The following is a 21,727-nucleotide window of genomic DNA, read 5'->3' as shown; positions in this document are numbered from 1 at the left end:
TACAAGTGAATAACTCGAACTCACGGCTTTCGATCACCGTCCAGTGAGTTTTTACATGTATAGAACGAATTACCATGAATTAGCAGCAGAGAAAAATGTATGAAAGATGGTAGTAACTTACCTTACTTGTTGGATAACTCAGCCCTTCCCTTGGTTCTTCAAACTCTAGGTTTTACCTTCAAATAGAACTTGAAAGAGAGGGAAAATTGATTAGGGTTTGTGTGGGATTTTTGGGGAGGGGTTGCAGGGGTTAACTTTTGTTTTGAGGGTCTGAAATATGGATGAAATAACTGAGTTCATAACCCCTTAAAAGTCCTCTCTTGGAAGACTTAGGTCTTTTAATTTTGTCCTATCATTTTGGCAAGTAGGTGATGCACCTACTTGTTATCTACCAATCTGCGCAGGAAAAATATGAATATCACTATACTCCGAGATCGTATTGACAAACGGTATAATACGTTGGAAACTAGACTCATATATATTTAATTGGGTGGGTAGATCACCCTGTAATTCCTTGTAAATTAGGAGAAAAGCTTAGAATTATTTGACCTAATGTTTAAGTAAAATTATGAACCTAAGTTGCGACAACATTTGTCGACTTTTGTTTCATAACTCGTTTGACTTCAAGACTTATGATACAGATATTATATAATTCAAATACCTTAATACATGACCTCTTGAGTGTATTAAGAACCTCTAGGTTTACCTGAAAATACGAGTTACAACATCCTTGATTTGTTTAACTTCTAATACTTTTAATCACCCTTATACACCCTTGTATCACTTAAGACCAATAGGATTAACTTCTTATCATCTCAAAGGTAATTCCTTCTTGGAATTATGTTAACTAATATATGGCATGAACTAACGCGTGTGGATATGGGTTGTAACAATCCAGGCCCGCATGCAGCGTGTAAGCGCTAATGATGTTTAGGGTATACTCTCCAACCACCAACTTAATAGTCATCAATCTATCATTTACCCTTCTAACCTCAACCACTGACTCTCTAAGTTCCCCATCCACCAAGATACCCACTCCATTTTTACCCTTCCGGAATCCAGAGTACTAAAGCTTATACTTGTCCGCATCCCTCGCTCTCGAACCTACCCACCTAGTCTCCTTGACGCATGCTAAATTGACCCTCCTCTTTGGAGGATCTTTGCCAGCTATATAGACTTACCCGTCAATGTACCGACATTCCATGACCTAATTCTCAACCTATAGGCACCATTGTTCCCCTTACCTCCCTTGCCTCCCTTCCCATCCACTAATCCTTGCCCCTCATACCGCCTCACCCCCCGCTCTCCCCGATGATGTGACCTCAGTCGACCATCCCAGACTACAATCACTATACCTACAGCAGACTAAGGGAAATCATTAACACACACTAGGCAACAGACCAAAGTAAAGGAAGACACGTTGCCACTATAGGCACACTAATATGGTGATTAAATATTATGAACTAAGATAGCAGCAATTTAACTAACACAACGAAGGGAAATAGGAAAATGGGAGGTACAAACTCCCATAATTAGAACCTAAGAATTGTCTTGGTATACATGGCGGTATTGCATCCACCTTGTATGTTCACGTCCAACTCCTGCGCCGCCCATTGTTGACAAACGCTCGATCTGTTATTCACTATTTGCATATGCACGTCCCGATCACTGCCAAAAGCCATTGACCCGAACCTGAAATACACACAAAACATTATGAAGCCAATCAAAGGTGGATGGTCTATCACCGCTACCACTAGCGAAGCCCCAACCGTAGCAAAAAAGCGCAAAGAAAAGGAAACGAAGAGAAAGAGGGAACAAAGAGAAAAGGAGCAGAGAAAATGGGAGGGGAGGGGGGGATTTCCCGCAACTATGAATTAGAAATGAAGAAAAAAAGAAAGAGGCAAAAGGGCCGATGTTGCTACCCAGTGAAATAGTAGTCACTGGCAGTGTTGCTGCTCGAGTAAGTATGGAAGTGGTCAAGAGGGAAAGAAGAAAGAGGAGAGAGAGATAGAGATAGAGAGAGAGAGAGAGGGGGGGAGGAAGGGGAGGCATGAGAGATGATGCAAAAAAGGGGGCTTACCTGTTGGTGGGGATGATCACCAGCGTGGGGTGGTTGCCGACTTCCTGTGAACGTTTGGTCTGTGTTTTGACCGTTAGGGATGAAGTGCTTTGGCAGAGAGAGCATATAGGAACAAAAATATTCTTCAAAATATTTAAGTAACTGATCGGATCCAACGCTGCATCACTATATAATGGCGAGGAGTGGTCGATGCAGCTTTTACCCGAAAGGTCGGGATCAATTTCCACATGGAGTTAATATTGGTTGGGAGTTGGGTTTCTATCTAATCTAGTTACGCGTGTTGCTTTTAATTGCGCTTCTAACCATGCTTGGATTTGTTTCTATTCTACTTTTAATGTTATTGATTGCTGAAAATAATCTAAGAACAATATTTTTGTAAGAGTTTTCTCAATTGATAAAAAGCACTAGGGAAGTGACTTACACATAGGCGAGTATCTAATGAGATCTAAAAATTAGGATAAGCTTGGTATATTTGGGGCTGTGATATAACCTTTACACATAATTACTCACTCTATACCTCTCGGTAGTTTGAATGACTTTGCCCTAATTGGCTTTCTCAAGCCTAATTGGGTGTCCAAATAATGCAAGTAAAATTGGCTCAAGTCGGGTAATACTATCTCTAGGTTTAACCCTTTAATTGGGGCTATCAATCTGTTGAATGCACCCTAATTCCTTGTTAGCCTAATATTACTAGACTTAGTACCTCTTTCTCAAGAAGAGTCTAAGTCATACAGGCACGAATCAGTATTTGCAACCACTAATTCTATAATTAAAGCATGAATCAGGCAAAATATCACTAAACCATAAATAATTAAGCCCTAAAATTGAAGACACATTAAATACCCACACTAGGGTTGGATCACAACCCTAGATAATAGGTTTAGCTATTCATAATCAAGGTACAAATCAAAGATGGAGATGAAATGTAAGCCATAAAAGTTGATTACAAGAATAAAATCTAAGAATATAAGCAACAGCTGCTCTAAAATTACTCTAAATGGTAAAGTACGGTTGTTCATGAGCTCCCTGATACAAAAGATAACCTAAAAATATGAAAAAGATCTATTTATACACAGCTAAAATTACTAGACAAAAATACCCCTATGAAGGTTCCGCTATCAACGAAATACTGTGCGCCTCACCGCATGGACTTTCACGGCCACGCAAAAGCAGGCGCGGACCACGTTTATTCTCTTTTGTGCTTGGTTTGGACTTGATTTCACAGGACACATAAAAGTTATCACCTCTATGTTAGCATCAACCGCGGCCGTGCAATTTGGACGCGAACCGCGCTCCTCAGTCAGGCTCACTTTGCAGGGTCTTTGAACTTTGATCGACGCTCTCAGCGGAAATACCACCGCGGCTGCGTCAGGTATTCTGCGGCCGCACTTTTTCATCGCGGTTAGCGGTATCTGTTGCACCCAAAACACCTTCTCTGAATCTTAATTCTGTGGGCAGTATAATTGTGGCCGCTTTAGTGATGGACCTTCCGCGGCATCTTTTCCTCCGTTGTCAGTGCTTTTATCTCAGCTTTGAACTTGTACAAATTTAACTCTTTCATGAGTTGGTTATGACTTTCTTCTTCCTTAGGGTACTAGAGATACACAATGTCACTCTTTCTTGTTCATGACAATCATTTTTCTCCTTTTTATTCATTCCAAGTCTTTCATCATTACTTTTATTGATTCCCTTCATTTTTCTATATTATTCACTTTCTTTTTGAATTTTTGACTTTTTGGATTTTCTTTCTTTTTCTTTTGCCTTTCCTTTTCTTCATTTTGTACCTTTTATCACTTTTACATTCCTCATATCTCCCCCCAAACTTATGCTTTTGCCAATTGTGCTAAGGAAAGATCGGGTGCCAAGAGAGGGTCATTTTAGAACGGATAAAAGTTTGTATCATGGTTATTGAAAGAACAAGGGCTTCAGCTCAACGGGGTTTACTAGGGATATCATATTTGGTGGGCTATGGATGCTTTTGAGTTTCAATTTGGATCAAGGAGAGCCTATAATCATTTCTCAAGTCAAGCTATACTTAGACATTCTCCTAGCCAAACATTCAGGGCAAGTTCTAGACTTATAGGCACGAGACTTGGACTTCCAAATCAATACCTCATCTCACAAGCTGTTGGATTGCTAAAGAGAATAGAGTTGAGGGCCCACAACAACCCTAGATAAGATTGAGCAACACAAATGGCCCTGAAAAATCACTCGATGATTGTTTAGTGAACACAAGAGTCTAAAGGTCGCAACTAGCACCATTCTTTGCAAATCAATTTGTTTCTAACCATAAGGTCAAAGGTAAATGTGCTAGGCCCAAGTGAAGCTTTACCTACGATACTTGTATTCATTACTACTATTTACACAAAAAACATAAAGCAAACGGACTCAAACTCTTAAGAAGGTTGTCATGCCATCCATCATCGGGAAAAGCCACCCGGTTCACACAAATTCCACCTTTGGAAAGAGCCGTGGAATTAGGAAAATCAAAGGCTTATTGATCACAAAAACTTAAAGTAAGAAGCTATAAATTGAAAAAGAAACTACTAAATGAAATAATAAGCTATGCTATTAAGGAAAATTGCAAAAGAAGTTATATAGTAAAATACGAAAAATAAACTAAATATATACAATAGGGGATTAAGAGGAATATACATAAAAGGGGAATGAATATATACATAGAAAGGTAACTTTATATACATACCAAAAGTAAAGAAAAGTACGAAAGTAACGGAAAATAGTATCAAGGTAATTACAGACCAATATCTAAATCATCATCAAAATAAGGCCACCCCCCAAATCAAATTTAGAATTGTCCTCAATGCTATCAACAAAAATAGAATAGGGGAAGGGTAGAGAGTAAAGAAAAAACTCCCTATGATGCTTCTGTCTGCATGGGGTCACTGGTTGGTCCTGTGGCTGGCCTGAGTTACCTCCCTCGGGGTTCTCTAACTCTATCTCCAAATCCTCAGTCTGGGGGGATCACCTCTCTCCTCATGGGCTCTCTGTCAGCTTCCTGCTCTAGTACCTGTACTGACTGAGCTGCTGGAACTAGCTCCTCCAAGAGTATGTCCAATGGAATGTCTCCAACTGATCTAATCTTCTCAACCTCTTTGTTCAGCAGCTTTACTGACTCTTTGAGGCCCGAGTCTTATTCATCTTTTTTGTTTGTTTGCCCAGTTCCTTGATTGCTTTTCCCTGTGCATCCAAAGTGGCCATGATAACCTTCTGGTTTTCCAGGAGCTTCTTCTGGTTGTTCAGAATCTCCTTTAGCAATTCCTCCACTAAAGTAGGCACCTGAGGATGTGCAGGAACTGACTAAGCGGCCACTATACGAGATAAGATAGACAGCTTTGATGTAGTTGCCTGCATCCAGTTGTTGATGCTGGAAAGAGTCTGATTAACCCTGAGTGCAGCCAAATGATATGCTAATGAAGAAGGCACTGAAGAAGGCATGGAAGTAGATGGTCCAAATGGAGAATGTGGCATGGTGGTGGAATGCTCGGAACTGGTGGCCACCTCTGGCTCTTCAAACTGGCCAGTGGAAGTGGTGGCTTTGCCCTTGGACTTGGGGTTGTCCGGACCCTGAAGGCTGTACCATGAAAATGGCCTCTTTGGTTTCACTTTGGTATCAAAATCTCTTCCTTCTACTTCCTGATCCTCCAGGTACATGGTGAGGAAGTTTGGGGAAAGGATATGAGCTCTCATCCTTGCCAACCACTCTAGTAATCACCTTGGTCATAATATTTCTGATGTTGATCGGGTATCCCGCCATGATAGCCCTTACAATAATAGCCCGGGAGACTAACATATCACTGCCATGCGTAGTAGGGTCTAATCGGCTGCACACAAAAGTTTCCCACCCCTTCGCCTCGAAGCTCAAAGTGTTCCCGTAGATCGGGACCCCAGGTGTCAGCCAAGCTGTAGTAGTCCCAAGAAGAGCAATCACCGATGCAAGCCAAGGGCAGACTAACTCATCCATAGCCACCTATTCCAAATACAGGACTCATACTCATCATTGAACCCAACATAGTCATTTAAGGTCTTGCCATCAAAATTAATCTTCCTGTTCTGGACTTTGGTAAAAAATGTGCCCTTATTATGTGGGTGACATTAGCATAAAATTCCTTGACCAAGTGTTCATTGGCATCCGGTAAGTTGCTGATGAAGAACTTCCACCCCACTCTCTCATTGAAGTGCCTCTTAACATTAGGGTCGTGGGGTAGTAGATCTGGCTCAATGAAGACCCTCTCAAGTGTAAGTGACCTCTGAGGCCACCACTCCCAAAACTTGTGGTAGGCTCTCTCACTCACAAGATGTTCTTGCCATACCACAGGGTTCCTAGATCTTTCCAACCCTCCTGTCTGGGTTTCACCACCCCTTCCGTCATCAGGAATCTCATCATCTTCATCAATCGGGTCCATTGGTGAGGCCAAAGGTATGGCAGGTGCAGAAGCTGATGCTAAAGCCTTACTACTTTCCTCTGAGCCATCAGACGACTCAGAAGAAGTAGAGGAAGCAGGAGGTGTAGGCTCATCTCGTAACTGGAATTTCCCTTGAAAGTCTGCAGGAATATGTGTTGGCACCGAGTCTCCTTCTGAAACTTCTCGGGAAGGGACATACTCACTTCCTTTAGAATGGGATGCGGCTTTGTGCACAACTTTGATGGTTTTTTGCAGCTTCCCTATAGATTTCTTGACCGCTAGTGGTAATTTGGTCCTTCCTTGTCCTCTTCTTTCCCTGCCTCGGGAGGATTCAGCCCTCCCTTTTTGTGTATCACCTGCACTTCTAGATCAGACCATTATCTGCACACACAATCTGTGAAAGCTCATTAGTATTGTTGTTAAAAGAACCATTAAAGGAAGGAAGATGAAAAGTTGACAGTGTTCCAAAAGCAAAGGTCCGCTGACAGCGAAAAATGGAGCGTGGCCACGGAATGGGCATCACGAATAGCGGAAAAAGGGACGCGGCCGCAAAAAACTAGGGATCAGACTACTCAGTCTCTGAAGTTGAGGCACCGCTGACAGCGGAAAAAGGGGCGTTGCCGCGAAAGCTGCACCGATGTCCGTGAAAAAATGAACGCGGACGTGGACCTTAATTGACCATTCTTTAAACTTAAAATCCACGGTTTACAAAAAAGGAAGCACGACCACGAAAAGCAGGCCACTGACCGCGGAAAAACGAGCGCGGTTGCGGACCCAACTTGGCAGTTCTTTGAACTTATAATCCGCGGTCCGCGAAAAACGAAGCATGGCCAAGAAAAGTAGGCCGCTAACCATGAAAATACAAATCAATTTAAACCTAACACTGCATATGAATGCTGACCGCAGAATTAAGGCCGCGGTCGCGGAATTCAAAAAGAACGGGCACTCTAGGTTTTTCACTAGCATACAAATTAGGCAATTAGGTGGTAAAATGAACAACCATATCCCTTATTAGGCCCACATAACAAGTACTCACATGAATTTTGACATCAATGCCTAGATTATGGGGATTAATCAAACCCTAATTAAAAAAGAAGAAGTTAAAACTAAAAGAAAGAAAAGTACAAATATAAAAGCAATGCAATGATTTGAGCATACCAGTTGTTTGATTGTGTGTTGGAAACTAACTTCTGATTAGTACTATGATATTGGGCTTAGATTGGAGGACGATGAACAGTAGGCTATTTCTTTTGAGAGTGAAAGGTGCGAAAAGGGTAAAAGGAGGAGGGCCCTCCTATTTATACTAAAGCCCTGAGGGCCCACACTGACCTACCTGGCGCGGCCGCGGAATTCCACTACGGTCTGCGCTTTTACCTCTATGCAGGGCTATAACCAAGAAGGAACCCCTGAGAGCGAAAAAACAAGTGCGGCCGCGAAAGAGTGACGCGAACCACGAAATTTCAAGCGCGGACACAAATACAACTTCAGAAATTTGATATTCTGGACTTTCCAAGTCAGCGTCCGCTGGCCATTTACGCCCCCGCGAAAAGCAACCACTGACCGCAAAATTCTGAGCGTGATCAGCGTAATTCTCACACTTAGGCAACTTTTCCAACAATAGTCCTGCACTGCACAATAATTCCTACACAAACTACACAACCAGTTAGTCCAAAACAAATCTTACACTAAGAAGAAAATCAAAAAGAAGGAAAAACACATGGGTTGCCTCCCAATAAGCGTCTGATTTAACATCGCGGCATGACACATGTTACCATCATCATTTAAAATTGATCAAGGCCACCACGTGGCTGTCATCAAATTGTACAAGATATAGCTTCACTCGGTTCCCATTATCTCGGAATATTTCACCATTTTTGTTTTTCAAATCAAGAGCACCAAACAGAATTACATTCACCACTTCAAAAGGGCCACTCCATTTTTACTTGAGCTTTCCCAGAAATAGTCGTAACCGAGAGTTGAATAAGAGAACCAAGTCACCCTCCTTGAATTCGTTTCTCCAAGAATATTTTTCATGTAAGTACTTCATCTTGTCCTTATACAAGGACGAGCTGGAATAGGCATGAAACCTAAATTCATCAAGTTCATTGAGTTGCTCTACCCGGAGATTTACTGCAACATCCCACTCAAGATTTAACCGCTTCAAAGCCCACATGGCCTTATGCTCTAACTCGACTAGAAGATGGCATGGTTTCCCAAATACCAACCGGTACAGAGACATACCAATTGGAATCTTATAAGCAATCCTGTAAGCCCACAAAGCATCATCCAGTTTCCTTGACCAATCAGTCCTATTTGCATTGACAATTTTTGACAATATGCTATTTATCTCCCTGTTGGAGACATCAACTTTTCCACTAGCCTGAGGATGATAAGGAGTTGATACCATGTGATTGACACCATACATTTCAAGCAAAGTGTCAAATGCCCTATTGCAGAAATGAGAACCCCCATTACTGATGATTGCCCGAGGAGTGTCAAACCATGTGAAGATATTTTTCTTGAAAAACACCATCACACTCTGGGCTTCGTTGTTGGGAAAAGCCACAACTTCAACCCACTTGGAAACATAATCAACTGCCACCAGAATATATGTGTTTCCATACAAACTCACTAAAGGCCCCATGAAGTCTATGCCTCACACGTAAAAAATGTCAACCTCAAGAATAGTGGTGAGAGGCATTTCATCCTTCTTGGAAATTCCACCATCTCTCTGACACTCATCACATCTCTTAACAAGCTCCACAAGCATCTTTATACAGAGTAGGCCAATAAAAGCCACAGCTAAGAACCTGTGAAGCAGTTCTTGCCCCACCATGATGTTCACCGTAGGGCAAGGAATGGCAACCATCAAGAATACTCGTTTTCTCCTCCTCCAGAACATATCTCCGGATCACACCATCATTACAAATCTTGAAAAGATATGGATCATCCTAGTAATAATCCAAGAACTCTTGTTTAAGCTTGTTCCTTTGGTTAGAAGAGAGCTCACTCGGGATAATGCCGGTCACAAGAAAATTGGCCACATCGGCGAACCAAGGCATATTATTCAAAGAAACATAGAGGAGTTGCTCATACGGAAACGAATCATTAATTTCAAGGCCATCATGGGGACTTCTCTCCTCCACCAAGTGGGACAAGTGGTTCACCACTTGATTTTTACACCCTTTTCGATCAATAATCTCAAGGTCAAAATCTTGAAGCAAAAGAACCCATCTCATCAACCTAGCCTTAGAGTCCTTCTTTATCATCAAATAACAGAGTGTCTCGTGATCGGTGTGCACAATAACTTTGGTACCCATGAGATATGGTCTAAACTTTTCCATGGAAAAAACAATGGCTAATAACTCTTTTTCGGTCACAGTATAATTGACTTGGGCATCATTCATCGTTTTGCTTGCATAGTAGGCCAGATGAAATATTTTGTTGATCCTTTGCCCCAAAACCGCTCCAAGCGTAACGTCACTAGCATCACACATGAGCTCAAATGGAAAGCTCCAGTTGGGTGCGGTAATGATGAGAGTGATAGTCAATCTATACTTGAGAAGCTCAAAAACTTTCATGCATTAAAGACAAACTTTGCATCCTTTTCCAACAATTTGCACAAGGGATTCACCACCTTAGAGGATTCCTTGATGAACCTTCGGTAGAACCTCGTATGCCCAAGAAAGCTCATAACCCCCTTGATGGAAGTAGGAGGAGGGAGTTTTGAAATCACTTCAATCTTCGCTTTGTCTACTTCGATACCGTTCTTTGAGATATTATGGCCGAGGACAATGCCCTTCTCAACCATAAAGTGGCACTTTTCCCAATTAAGCACTAGATTTATCTCTTCACATCGGGCCAACACTTTGTCAAGATTACCCAAACATTCTTTAAAAGAGTCACCCACAACACTAAAATCATCCATGAACACTTCCAAGAAGCCCTCCACCATGTCCGTAAATATAGCCATCATACACCGCCAAAAGGTAGCCGGTGCATTACACAAACCAAAAGGCATCCGTGAGAATGCAAAGGTTCCATACAGATATGTGAAGGTGGTTTTCTCCTGGTCCTCCGGTGTAATCAAAATCTGGTTGTAGCCTGAGTACCCATCCAAAAAACAATAGTAGGAACACCTAGAAAGTCTATCCAACATTTGGTTAAGAAAGGGCAATGGAAAATGATCTTTGCGGTTCCCTTTGTTCAGCTTTTGGTAGTCCATATACCCTCTATCTGGTGACAGTCCTAGTGGGGATCAACTTATTTTTCTCATTTGTGACCACAGTCATACCCGCTTTTTCGGCACACATTATATCGGTGAAATCCATGAACCATCCGAGATGGGGTACATAACCCCTGCATTCAGCAACTTGATAACTTCCTTCTTGACGACCTCTTGCATAGCCTCGTTCAAACTCCTTTGATGTTCCACGAAGGGTTTGGCATCATCCTTAAGTATAATCTTGTGCATGCAAAAGGCTGGGCTTATCCCCCGAATATCAGCTAGAGTCCATCCAATTGCCTTCTTCCTTCAGTGGAGCACCTCAAGGGTGGCATATACATGCACATTATTTAAACACAAAGAAAGAATAATAGGTAAAGTTTAACAAGGGCCTAAGAATTCATATCTGAGGTGTGGAGGCAAAAGATTCAACTCCAATACTGGATGTTCCTCGATTGAGGGCTTTGTTGGTAGAGTCTTTCTGTTCTCAAGATCCAAGGAAATTTTACGAGGCTCATATGAGTAAGAACTAATTCCTTGCAAAGCATTTACATACTCTACCAAGCCTTTATCCTCAGTCACATCATGGTTCAACAATATAGCTTCCAAAGGATCCTCCACATTTATCATGGCACTCGTGTCATCAACTATCATCTCCATTACAAAATCCACAAAATAGCAAACCTTAGTACTAAGCGGCTGCCTCATTGATTTGCAAACGTGGAAGACAACTTTTTCGTCACCCACCCGGAAGGTGAGCTCCCATGCTTACACATCAACCAATGCCTTCCATGTTTCTAGGAAAGGCCATCTCAATATTATCGGCACCCCATAGTCGACTTTGCAATCGAGAATCACAAAATCCGCAGGCAAAATAAACTTGTCAACCCAGACAAGAACATCATTAATAATACCAAGCAGACTCTTTATTGTTCGATCCACCATTTTCAATCTCATTGAAGTAGCTCTCGGTGGACCAATACCCAAAGTTTTGAATACAGAGTAAGGCATCAAATTTATACTTGCTCCCAAATCACACAAGGCCTTTGCAAAATCCGCACTCCCAGTGGTATATGGAATAGTAAATATGATGAGATCCCCAAGCTTTGGAGACATCGAGTGCACGATGGCACTCACTTGATGAGTCATTTTGATGGTCTCACAATCTATAGATCTCTTTTTAGTTACCAAGTCTTTCATAAACTTGGCATATCCCTACATTTTCTCAAGAGCTTTCACCAAGGGCACATTGATCGACAAACTTTTCATCCTCTCAATAAACTTCTTAAACTGGTTTTCTTTCTTCTGTTTTTCAAGTCTTTGAGGGTAGGGTGGAGGAGTCCTTGGCAAAGGAGCCTTGGTTTTAGGCATTACCATTTTTGGTATGTCTATCACGTGTTCCCTAGACGGGTTCCTGTCATTTTGAGTCTCCTCCTCATTGTCATGAATATCAATTCTCACCTCACTATCCAACTTCTCTTCACTCACTTGCTCATCAACTATAAGATCATCGTCATTTTGCACTTCAACATCTTCACTCACAAATTCCTTTTGCTTGGAGGTCTTGCTTCACCACCTCTACCGCTCCTTATAGTCACCGCCATTGCATGGCCGGTATTGTTCCCACCCTTTGGGTTTACTACCGTGTCACTAGGTAGTGCACCCTTAGAGCGAGTGCTCAAAGCTTGCGAAATTTGACCAAGTTGGACCTTTAGGTTGCGGATAGAAGTATTATGGGATGCCAATTAGGCATCGGAGTCGGCGTTCTTCTTCATCATTTTCTCAAACATTGACTCAAACCTTCCCATCTCATTATTTGACGATCTGGGACCATGGGACAAAAAATGGAGGCAGATTGTTTGGTTGTTGAAAAATTGGAGGCCTTTGAAAACCCGGCCCCCGATTACCTTGATTACCATTATTCAAACCCCCTTGGTTGTTGTTGCCACCCCAATTGTTGTTGTTACCCCTATTCTGGTTGTTGTTCCCCCAATTGTTGGTGTTGTTGTTATTATTCCAATTTCCTTGGCCTTGGTTTCCCCAATATTGATTATTCTCTTGCGTCCATTGTTGATTTGGAGCATTACCCCGTTGTCCTTGATAGGTTTTGGAATACAAAACCTCTTCACTTTGCTCACCATACCCATCATCTTGGTTGTAACCACTATTACCTTGCTTATATTGATCTTGATTGTTTTGCATTTGTTGACATAACTTTCTCCTCTTGTTTACCAATAGATTAACCCCTTCTATTGCGTTTACTTGCTTTAGTCCCTGAATTTGCTGAAGTTGTGCTTTGGCTAACTGGTTCATGATTGTTGACAACTCAGCTATGGCTTGTCCGTGGTCTTGAAGTTCCTTGTGAAGATTTATGACATGAGGGCCCTCCTGAGGAACGTTTTCCAGACTCTGCCAGGATGAGGAAGTGTCAGCCATCTCGTCAAGAATGTCACAGGCCTCAGCATAAGGTAGCTTCATAAAATTTCCCTTTGCTAGATGGTTTACCACACATTGATTGGTCGTGTTTATACCCCGATAAAATGTATGTTGGATTATTGCTTCAGTCATATCATTGTTAGGGCATTCCTTGACCATAGTTCTGTAGCTATCCCAGATTTTATGAAGGGGTTCATCCCGTAATGCAGCCAAATGTCCTAGTGAGAAAAACTTGGCTATAAACTTGTCAGCCATCTCTTCCCACGTAGTGATGGAATGGTTGAGGAGTATTTCGATCCAGTCGAAAGCTTTCCTTCTAAGTGAAAAAAGGGAACAATCTCAGTCTCAATGCATCCTCCAACACATTTATCTGTTTGCTTCCCCAACAGGTATCCACAAAAGCCCTTTAGATGTTTATATGCATTCTGATGGGAGTGCATGTGAAATACCCTCTTTGCTCCAATAAGGTCAACATGACATTTGTAATATGGAAATTGCCCGCCCGGATCCGTGGTGGGACAATTGCACTTGTGTAACCTTAATTTGGAAGCACCCGAGGAGCTACTCGTGGAGGAGCTGGGGGAGGGTCTGGAATGTTTTCATTGGCCTGACGGGCTCTTCTTTGAGTTTGAGGTACTAGAGGCACCACATCTTCAGCATTATCATCTACCTTCTCCCCCCGGGAAAACATTTCCGATAGGATCATTACTTGCCATTTTGTACCTGAATCGATTAACTCACACAAGTTAGTAAAATAGAAGGAAAGAAAAACAAGACAGACAACTAGTTAGATAGATAGTCAAAACCATTTAACTCCTCGGCAACGGTGCCAAAAAAGGGATAAGCTCCAACCCTGCACCATTATATAATAGCGAGGAGTGGTCGATGCAGCTTTTACCTGAAAGGTCGGGATCAATTTCCACAGGGAGTTAATATTGGTTGGGAGTTGGGTTTCTATCTAATCTAGCTATGCGTGTTGCTTTTAATTGCACTTCTAACCATGCTTAGATTTGTTTCTATTCTACTTTTAATGCTATTGATTGCTGAAAATAATCTAAGTTCAATATTTTTGTAAGAGTTTTCTCAATTGATAACAAGCACTAGGGAAGTGACTTACACCTAGGCTAGTATCTAATGGGATCTAAAATTTAGGACAAGCTTGTTATATTTGGGGTCGTGATATAATCTTTACACATAATTACTCACTCTATACCTCTCGGTAGTTTGAGTGACTTTGCCCTAATTGGCTTTCTCAAGCCTAATTGGGTGTTCAAACAATGCAAGTAAAGTTGGCTCAAGTCGGGTATTACTATCTCTAGGTTTAACCCTTTAATTGGGGCTATCAATCTCTTGAATTTACCTCAATTCCTTGTTAGCCTAATTTTCCTAGACTTTGTCCCTCTTTCTCAAGAAGAATCTAAGTCATACATGCACGAATCAGTATTTGCAACCACTAATTCTACAATTAAAGCATGAATCAAGCTAAATATCACTAACCCATAAATAATTAAGCCCTAAAATTAATGACCCATTAAATACCCACACTAGGGTTGGATCACAATCCTAGATAATGGATTTATCTACTCATAATCAAGGTAGAAATCAAATATGCAGATGAAATATAAGCCTTAAAAGTTGATTACAAGAACAAAATCTAAGATTATAAGCTAAAGCTGCTCTAAAATTACTCTAAATGGTAAAGTACGGCTGTTCACGAGACCCCTGATACAAAAGATAACCTAAAAATGTGAAAAAAAATCTATTTATATACCACTGAAATTATTGGACAAAAATACCCTATGGAGGTTCCGCTATCAGCGAAATACTGGGCGCCTCAGCGCATGGACTTTCGCGGCCGCGCAAAAGCAGGCGCGGACTACATTTATTCTCTTGTGTGCTAGGTTTGGACTTGATTTCACGGGACGCGTAAAAGTTACCGCCTCTGCGTTAGCATCAACCGTGGCCACGCAATTTGGACATGGACTGCGCTCCTCAGTCAGGCTCACTTTGCAAGGTCTCTAAACTTTGATCAACGCTCTCAGCGGAAATACCACCGCGGCTGCGTCAGGTATTTCTCGGCCACAGTTTTTCATAATGGTCAGATCTCTGTTGCACCCAAAACATCTTCTCTGAATCTCAATTCCGCGGAACGCATAATTGTGGCCGCTTCAGTGGTGAACCTTCCGCCGCCGGTAGTTTCCTCCGCGGTTAGCGGTTTTATCTCAGCTTTGAACTTATGCAAATTTAACTCCTTCATGAGGTGATTATGGCTTTTTTGCCTCATTTTGACCAAACCCTGCATACAAGCACAATAAGTCAGCTTTCGGGAATACCTTTACACATTTTTTATCCAAAACCTAAGCAAAAGAGAGCATAAGATAGGCTAGAATCATAGTAATCAACTCCCCCAAACTTAAGCTTTTGGTTGTCCTCAAGCAATGGATATAGAATAATGAACATAGACCCTTTTCTAATTTAAAGAGCTATCATTTGTTAATACCAATCTATCACAACCCAATTCTCACCATAGGTCGTGATTCTGTTCAACGCTACCATTAGGCAAGCCAAGAATAAATTCACAAACTAATCGATAGTTCATACCATTTTAAAATAATTGATGAAATAAATTAGCGAAATTGTTCTATTTTAATAGTAAAGTACTGACATTATCTTCAAGGTTAGATTATAATCAAAATAACTGAATATTGTAACAGAAATACAATCATAAACAATGATCTAAAATCCCCAAAACTCGTTGTCACAAGTGCATGAGCATCTCCTGGATTATAAAATACTACTATAACAACTGTCTGGAATTGGAAATAGACAGAACACAGTAAATGGTGCACCGCATTTTATACAAGTTAAAACAAATATAACTTATGATATTCTATAAGGTTAATTAGAGTTTAGAGTCACCATCTAGTATTTAAGGCACACTAGGACACCTATACTACTTTGTGTAATGTACACTTTGATTATTGAGATTCAAGGTAAGGGATGAGTTTGTCTGTGAAACTACTGAGATTCAAGGTAAGGGATCAAGTTATCTCAAGGGGAAGGTGTTAGCCATCTCTCAAAATCCAGAGAATGTGATTCCCACTGAACTTAAATTAATTACACAAGGGATGGTATGATCTAAAATGATTAGCCATAATATGATGATTGAATTTCTATATCCCACAATGAATAAAGTAAATAAAGAAAAATTGCCCGTCTTTGAACCTATGTCACAAATGTTAGAATCATGATCAGCTAAAGAAACAGCTAAAGTAGTACTTTATAGTGTATTAAACACAAAGGTGTTAACATGCTTCAAGTTGTTTAAAATAAACCAAGGGGCACATGAACAGGGAAATTAAACAAACTTAGCTACATCCCTTTGCAATTGAAGAATAGTGAAATGTAAACATGAGACAAACCCAGGCCATAACAATTTCAAAAGAATAAAGAATAGGCAAAGCACAATTTCCATATTGTCTAAAGAATCAGCGACCATTCTCTTTTTATTGTTTTATTTTTTACATATTTTGTTTACATTTATTTTTAAGCAAAATACATTTAAAGAAGAAAAAGTTATTGCAAAAAAGTTCAGACAATGAGAGTCCAGTATTAACACTTACGAAGACCTTAATTATTACCAAAGACGAGAGAAACGACACCTTCATACTTGCAAGAATCTCTAGTAGTCAACTTAAAGAACAGCTGAACTCAAAGGTATATGATATAACTTTATCTTTGATATAAAATAAAATACTGAATGGATAGATAGGAAAAGTAAAAAAGAAAAATTACAAGACGAAAGAAAGTCAGTTTTCACTGGAATTCTTTTCATTGAAAGTGGAACCGTATGAATATACTAGCTTTTCATGGTAATTCCAAAAAATATAAATATTTCTTGCTCTCAGTCATAAATAATCTTTCAAAACTAGATCCATTGTGGTGATGGTCTATGATATATTAGAACTAGCATAGGGAAAACTTGTGAGAATGAAACTGGATAAGAAAATATACCTTAGTTCTAGTAAAAAGAAAAGTGCATAAATCGATAAAAAATGATTAAAAATAATAATTTTCAAGCACTTAAAATCACAATACATGCAGATGCAGAACATGCACAATTCTTTGATGCTTTCTCTAAGTGAGCATTTTCCTTATAAGTTAAAAACATTTTTTTTTATTCAAAGTTCCCACAAATGAATTAAACCCAATAAAAGTGATGGCAATATTTATGACGAAGAATACCTAGAATATTGGACAAACCCCTGTTGACCATAAAAGAAAGTATAAACCCCTACATATTTTATGAAAACTACATTCAACTTATTCAAAGGACCATAAATCAGAATGAATTTCATCTCCAAAGAAACGAGCCTGGTCAACATATAAGAATTTGTATAGTGAATCACCCAGTCTGCGCAATGTAATATTTGGTTCGACGATGATAAACAAATTATCACTTTAATCTAATGCCACTAACTATGAATTTTAAGGCAAGAGATCACATTGTCTAAACAAGTAAGACTCGTCTTCTAATATTCTTTTCTTCCTCCTTTTTCAATCATATGTTTACTGTTGTTGGGTGGTGTAACTAACCAAAAAATAAACTGGAAGTGGATTTGGACATTAGTTTGGATTTAGACAACAGTGTACAACCATTAAAAGAACTCACATTCATACGTTCACATGTCCTAATTGACGACTTCTCCAGCAGAATAAGATCAGAAAAATCATCCATTAAGAGGCGATCGAACTGCTGCTGTCACTGTTGCTTGGACTCCTCCCTCGTAAAGGCCTGCATTTGATGAAGCATTGGGACATCATAACCAATAACATAATAACAATATAATAATTCTCAGTGGTTGTCGTGCATTTCTGTAATCAAATTGCACAACTGTCTACTAAGTGTCTTAGTTCTGGAGTTTAGCTTTCCCTAATTGTAAGGAAAAACCTACACCATGTATGACTAAAGCAAGAATAAAAAGTCCAAAACAATGACAAGCACATAAGACAATCCAGTTGTACTAACTAGCTGGCAAGGAACTCACTTTCTAAGACTACGACTCCTTGAAATTCTGCGGGGTGCCTGAAATAATCAACAGATAATTATATCCACATCAAACAATCAATAGGTTAACTCAAAGAAAAAATCAGATGATCTAACGGATAAGTTTGTTAAATTAGAGTCAAAAAGACAGACCTTTCGAGGAATGGGAGAAGAAGAGTATGATGATGACCTCCCACGTCTTGTGGCTGGAGCCCTTCCCCTATTAGATATAAGCAATTACAAATAAAATAAATTTATTATCTCATTTGATGCTTTATTTTATTTAAATAGTTGTCATGCTTTACCTTATTTAAATAAACTTTTTGAACATTTTATTGGTACTTGACACGGATACGATATACGTTGTGGCATGGGTCTTGCCGTGCGAAGATGATTGATATGTGTGCACAAAGTGCCATGTGTTTAAGACTCGTGATTGTGGCTTATGATTTGTGATTATGAGGTGTTCTACCTCGAGGTGATTTTTGGTTGTTGATGGTAGGCTATAATTACATATTTTAGTCGATTATCACACTCGAATTTACTTCACTTTTATTGTGTTTGAGATTTAATTAATCGCTAGTGTTTTGCACTTATTGTGTGTTTTATGCCTTGTAGGAGCAATTCTGAGTTATGTAGATATTGTATAACTAATTCGAGCTATTTGGAGCTTTGAAGTCTGAGTAAAAGCCCAAGGGATTAAGCCAGGATCGTGTTCGAGGGTCGAGGATCAATTCTGGATGTCAAAATTCAAGGAAGAAGCAACTGTTGAAGAAATGCACTAGTGCGAGGCACTGTGAGACGCATTAGTGCAAATATTTGTTAGAAATTTCCAAAGTTCAGAGACTGGGTTTTTTGTGGCCTGACAGGAAAAAGCATTAGTACGATGCAACTGTGCGATGCATGGAAATCACTAAGTTTACAAGTTTTTCTATTTCGGCTAGGAAAGGGAGATTTCGTCTAGGTCCGACCCTACTTGGTATAAATACATGTAAAACGTTATTTTGGGAGATACTTTGGACTTTTGACATACTTTAGACCTAAGGAGAATACACCACGCTTGGAGGAGGCTTCTAACTAATTTTTCTTCTACTCTCTTCTCTTAGTTTCAGAGTTTATTAGTTCTAGAGTTATGGGGGTGCTACATGAGGGTCGTAGTTTGAAGCTTGAATTGTTCTTATTATTTTATCATATTGGTTTATTTATTCAATCTTGCGCTTAATTATTTGATTGTTTGATCACCAATTGAATACTATCTATGAATCTAGGATTGAACTCGGGAAAGAAAATTCAAGATTGCATATAAGATTGAGTTGGGCAATATCCTGAACTCGAGTATTGGGAACATATTTGCGGTTAGGATAGGTATACTTAATCGCCTTTCTTGTTTATTATACGAGAATTATAAATGTGTTCTTGTCAACCCTAATTCTATAAGAATATAGGCGTTGGGTTAGCTTGAATAGGCGATTTGTACTTCGGGAGAAGGCTACGAGCAATATTAAACTGGTCAATCAATAAACTAGACAATTTAGGTAGAAAACTCAACGGAATTTTTAGCTAATCCATAGCTCTAGAATATTTTCTCCTATTGAATTCGTCTTTAAGCTTGTCGTTGTTTTCTTTCATCTCTCAATTTGTTACTCTAGATTAGTTTTAGTTAAACATTTGTCGCGCCACCTTTTTCCTCGCAGAGTCCGGGTTTTGATATTCATTGGGAACAACTCGTTTCCTTTTGGAATTGGGTATTTGAAGAGTCTCCACCTAACAGCTTAAGGTGCGTTAGGGCACCTAGAGCAATTAACTCATATAACTAGTTTGCATTACCAGAGATTAGGGTAAGGGCTCAAAATAACCTTGAGGGAAAGGTATTAGGTACCCCTCGCGGTTCACAACGGTGGGTCCCGGCCGAACTCAATTATGTGAATTAGTCATTTAATAAATAGGCAGTCTAAGAACACATATGCGAATAAAGGAAGTTTAATAGATAGGCAGTCTAAACACATATATGTAAATAAAGGAAGTTTAATAGATAGGAAGTCTAAGCATACATATGTAAATAAGGTGAGGGAGGTCCTAGGTTTGTTAGCCTATAGGATCACATCTGTACAATACCCGGTTAGCCTTCCTCAAATAGATGGGTTACACGTGGCATTAGAGCACAGGTCATCATATCCTTTACTACCCAATTCCCTCCTCTTGATCATAGCCTAAAGCGTTCTAGCAACCTTAAGATATATCCTATGTGTGCACTACCCGTCCCTTTACTTATATAGTCCTAGAGGTATTTTAGGACTTCTAGTTAGGGTAGATCTAGACTCTCCTACAGTAATCAAAAGGAGAACACTCTAGGCGACAAATAAAAACAATTAGGACTGTCAAGTAAAGAACAATTAAGGGGCCTCACATTTTACCTCCACAAATAGAACAAACCAATGCACGTCTCAGACAACAGTGTTTTAGACATTTGAAAAGAATCCTAATGACAGGATATCTAGGTGAACACAAATCAGAACATATGCAAAGCCTTATTAAAGCAGGAACCAATATATAATCAGTTTGCCTACTGATTTAGAGGGGGGTTGCTGAATAAGAAGCACAGTTTTACAGTTTACACGATTTTTAATTGCCTTACAGGCTTGCTTAGGCGTCTATCAATAATATCCTATGGACATGATATCTAGTCATCAATCAAAAGTGAAATAACCAGTAAAACCATTTTAAACAGGCAGCTTGGGTTCATTAGATCCTATGGGCATGCTGTCTAGATATGAGGACTGATTTTACACAATGCAACAATTTTAAAACATGATTGACATGTGAGGATTGATTTTAAATTGACCAAACATAGTGTCCAGAATGTAAGATTGGTTTTAGATCCTAGAAGTATGGTTTCTAAGTGCTAAATACGCTGTAACTATTTAGAATGTAGAAATTAACTTTAAAATTATAGGCATGATATCTTAACGTGCAAGTTAGATTTTTAGCTTATATGCATGATATCTAAACAAGCAAGACTAATTTTTAACCTATACGTATGATATCTAAAAGTGCAAGATTTGATTTTAACCTATGGGCATGATATCTAGAATGCATGAAAGTAGTCAAACAACACAACAATATGATTTCTAATTGCAGAAGTGGAGTTGAACCCTATGGTCATGATATCTAGAATGCACACACATAATGAACATTGCAATATCCTATAGGCATGGCTTCTAGGATGTAAACACTAATTTTAAATCATATAGGCATGATATCTACCCATTCCCAACAAAAATTGTATAATAATCCCTCATTGTTTAGTAATTTCCCCAATATCTGTTTACAAAGTAATTAATATTACAAACCAAGTGTAAAAATGAATTACAGGAATGATAACAGTATACTATAGGGAGCCTGGATAGGCCCAAAGCAAAACCTGAGAACCAGGTCTTCAAATAGTCTCAAATGCCACATCTCATAGTACAACAGGGATACCCTGATGTGTCAAAGTTCCCAGGGGCATCAGGAAC

At 39.6% G+C, this 21,727-nt stretch overlaps 1 protein-coding gene across 1 annotated transcript; it reads right to left on the bottom strand.

Moving 5' to 3' along the window:
* Positions 1-11,497: 11,497 nt before the first annotated feature.
* Positions 11,498-11,878, bottom strand: LOC138868939 (uncharacterized). The gene has a single exon (XM_070146520.1). It carries the CDS (start codon positions 11,876-11,878, stop codon positions 11,498-11,500), a length of 381 nt encoding a protein of 126 aa, XP_070002621.1.
* Between the last annotated feature and the right edge of the window lie 9,849 nt (positions 11,879-21,727).

This window comes from Nicotiana sylvestris, chromosome 5 (genome assembly GCF_000393655.2).
Source record: "Nicotiana sylvestris chromosome 5, ASM39365v2, whole genome shotgun sequence".
In the NCBI taxonomy this organism is placed as follows: domain Eukaryota; kingdom Viridiplantae; phylum Streptophyta; class Magnoliopsida; order Solanales; family Solanaceae; genus Nicotiana; species Nicotiana sylvestris.
This window is presented reverse-complemented; position numbering and strand designations above follow the sequence as displayed.

Coding starts and splice junctions, on each gene's coding strand:
- LOC138868939 (XM_070146520.1), bottom strand. CDS start 11,878: ATGACTCATCAAGTGAGTGCCATCGTGCACTCGATGTCTCCAAAGCTT.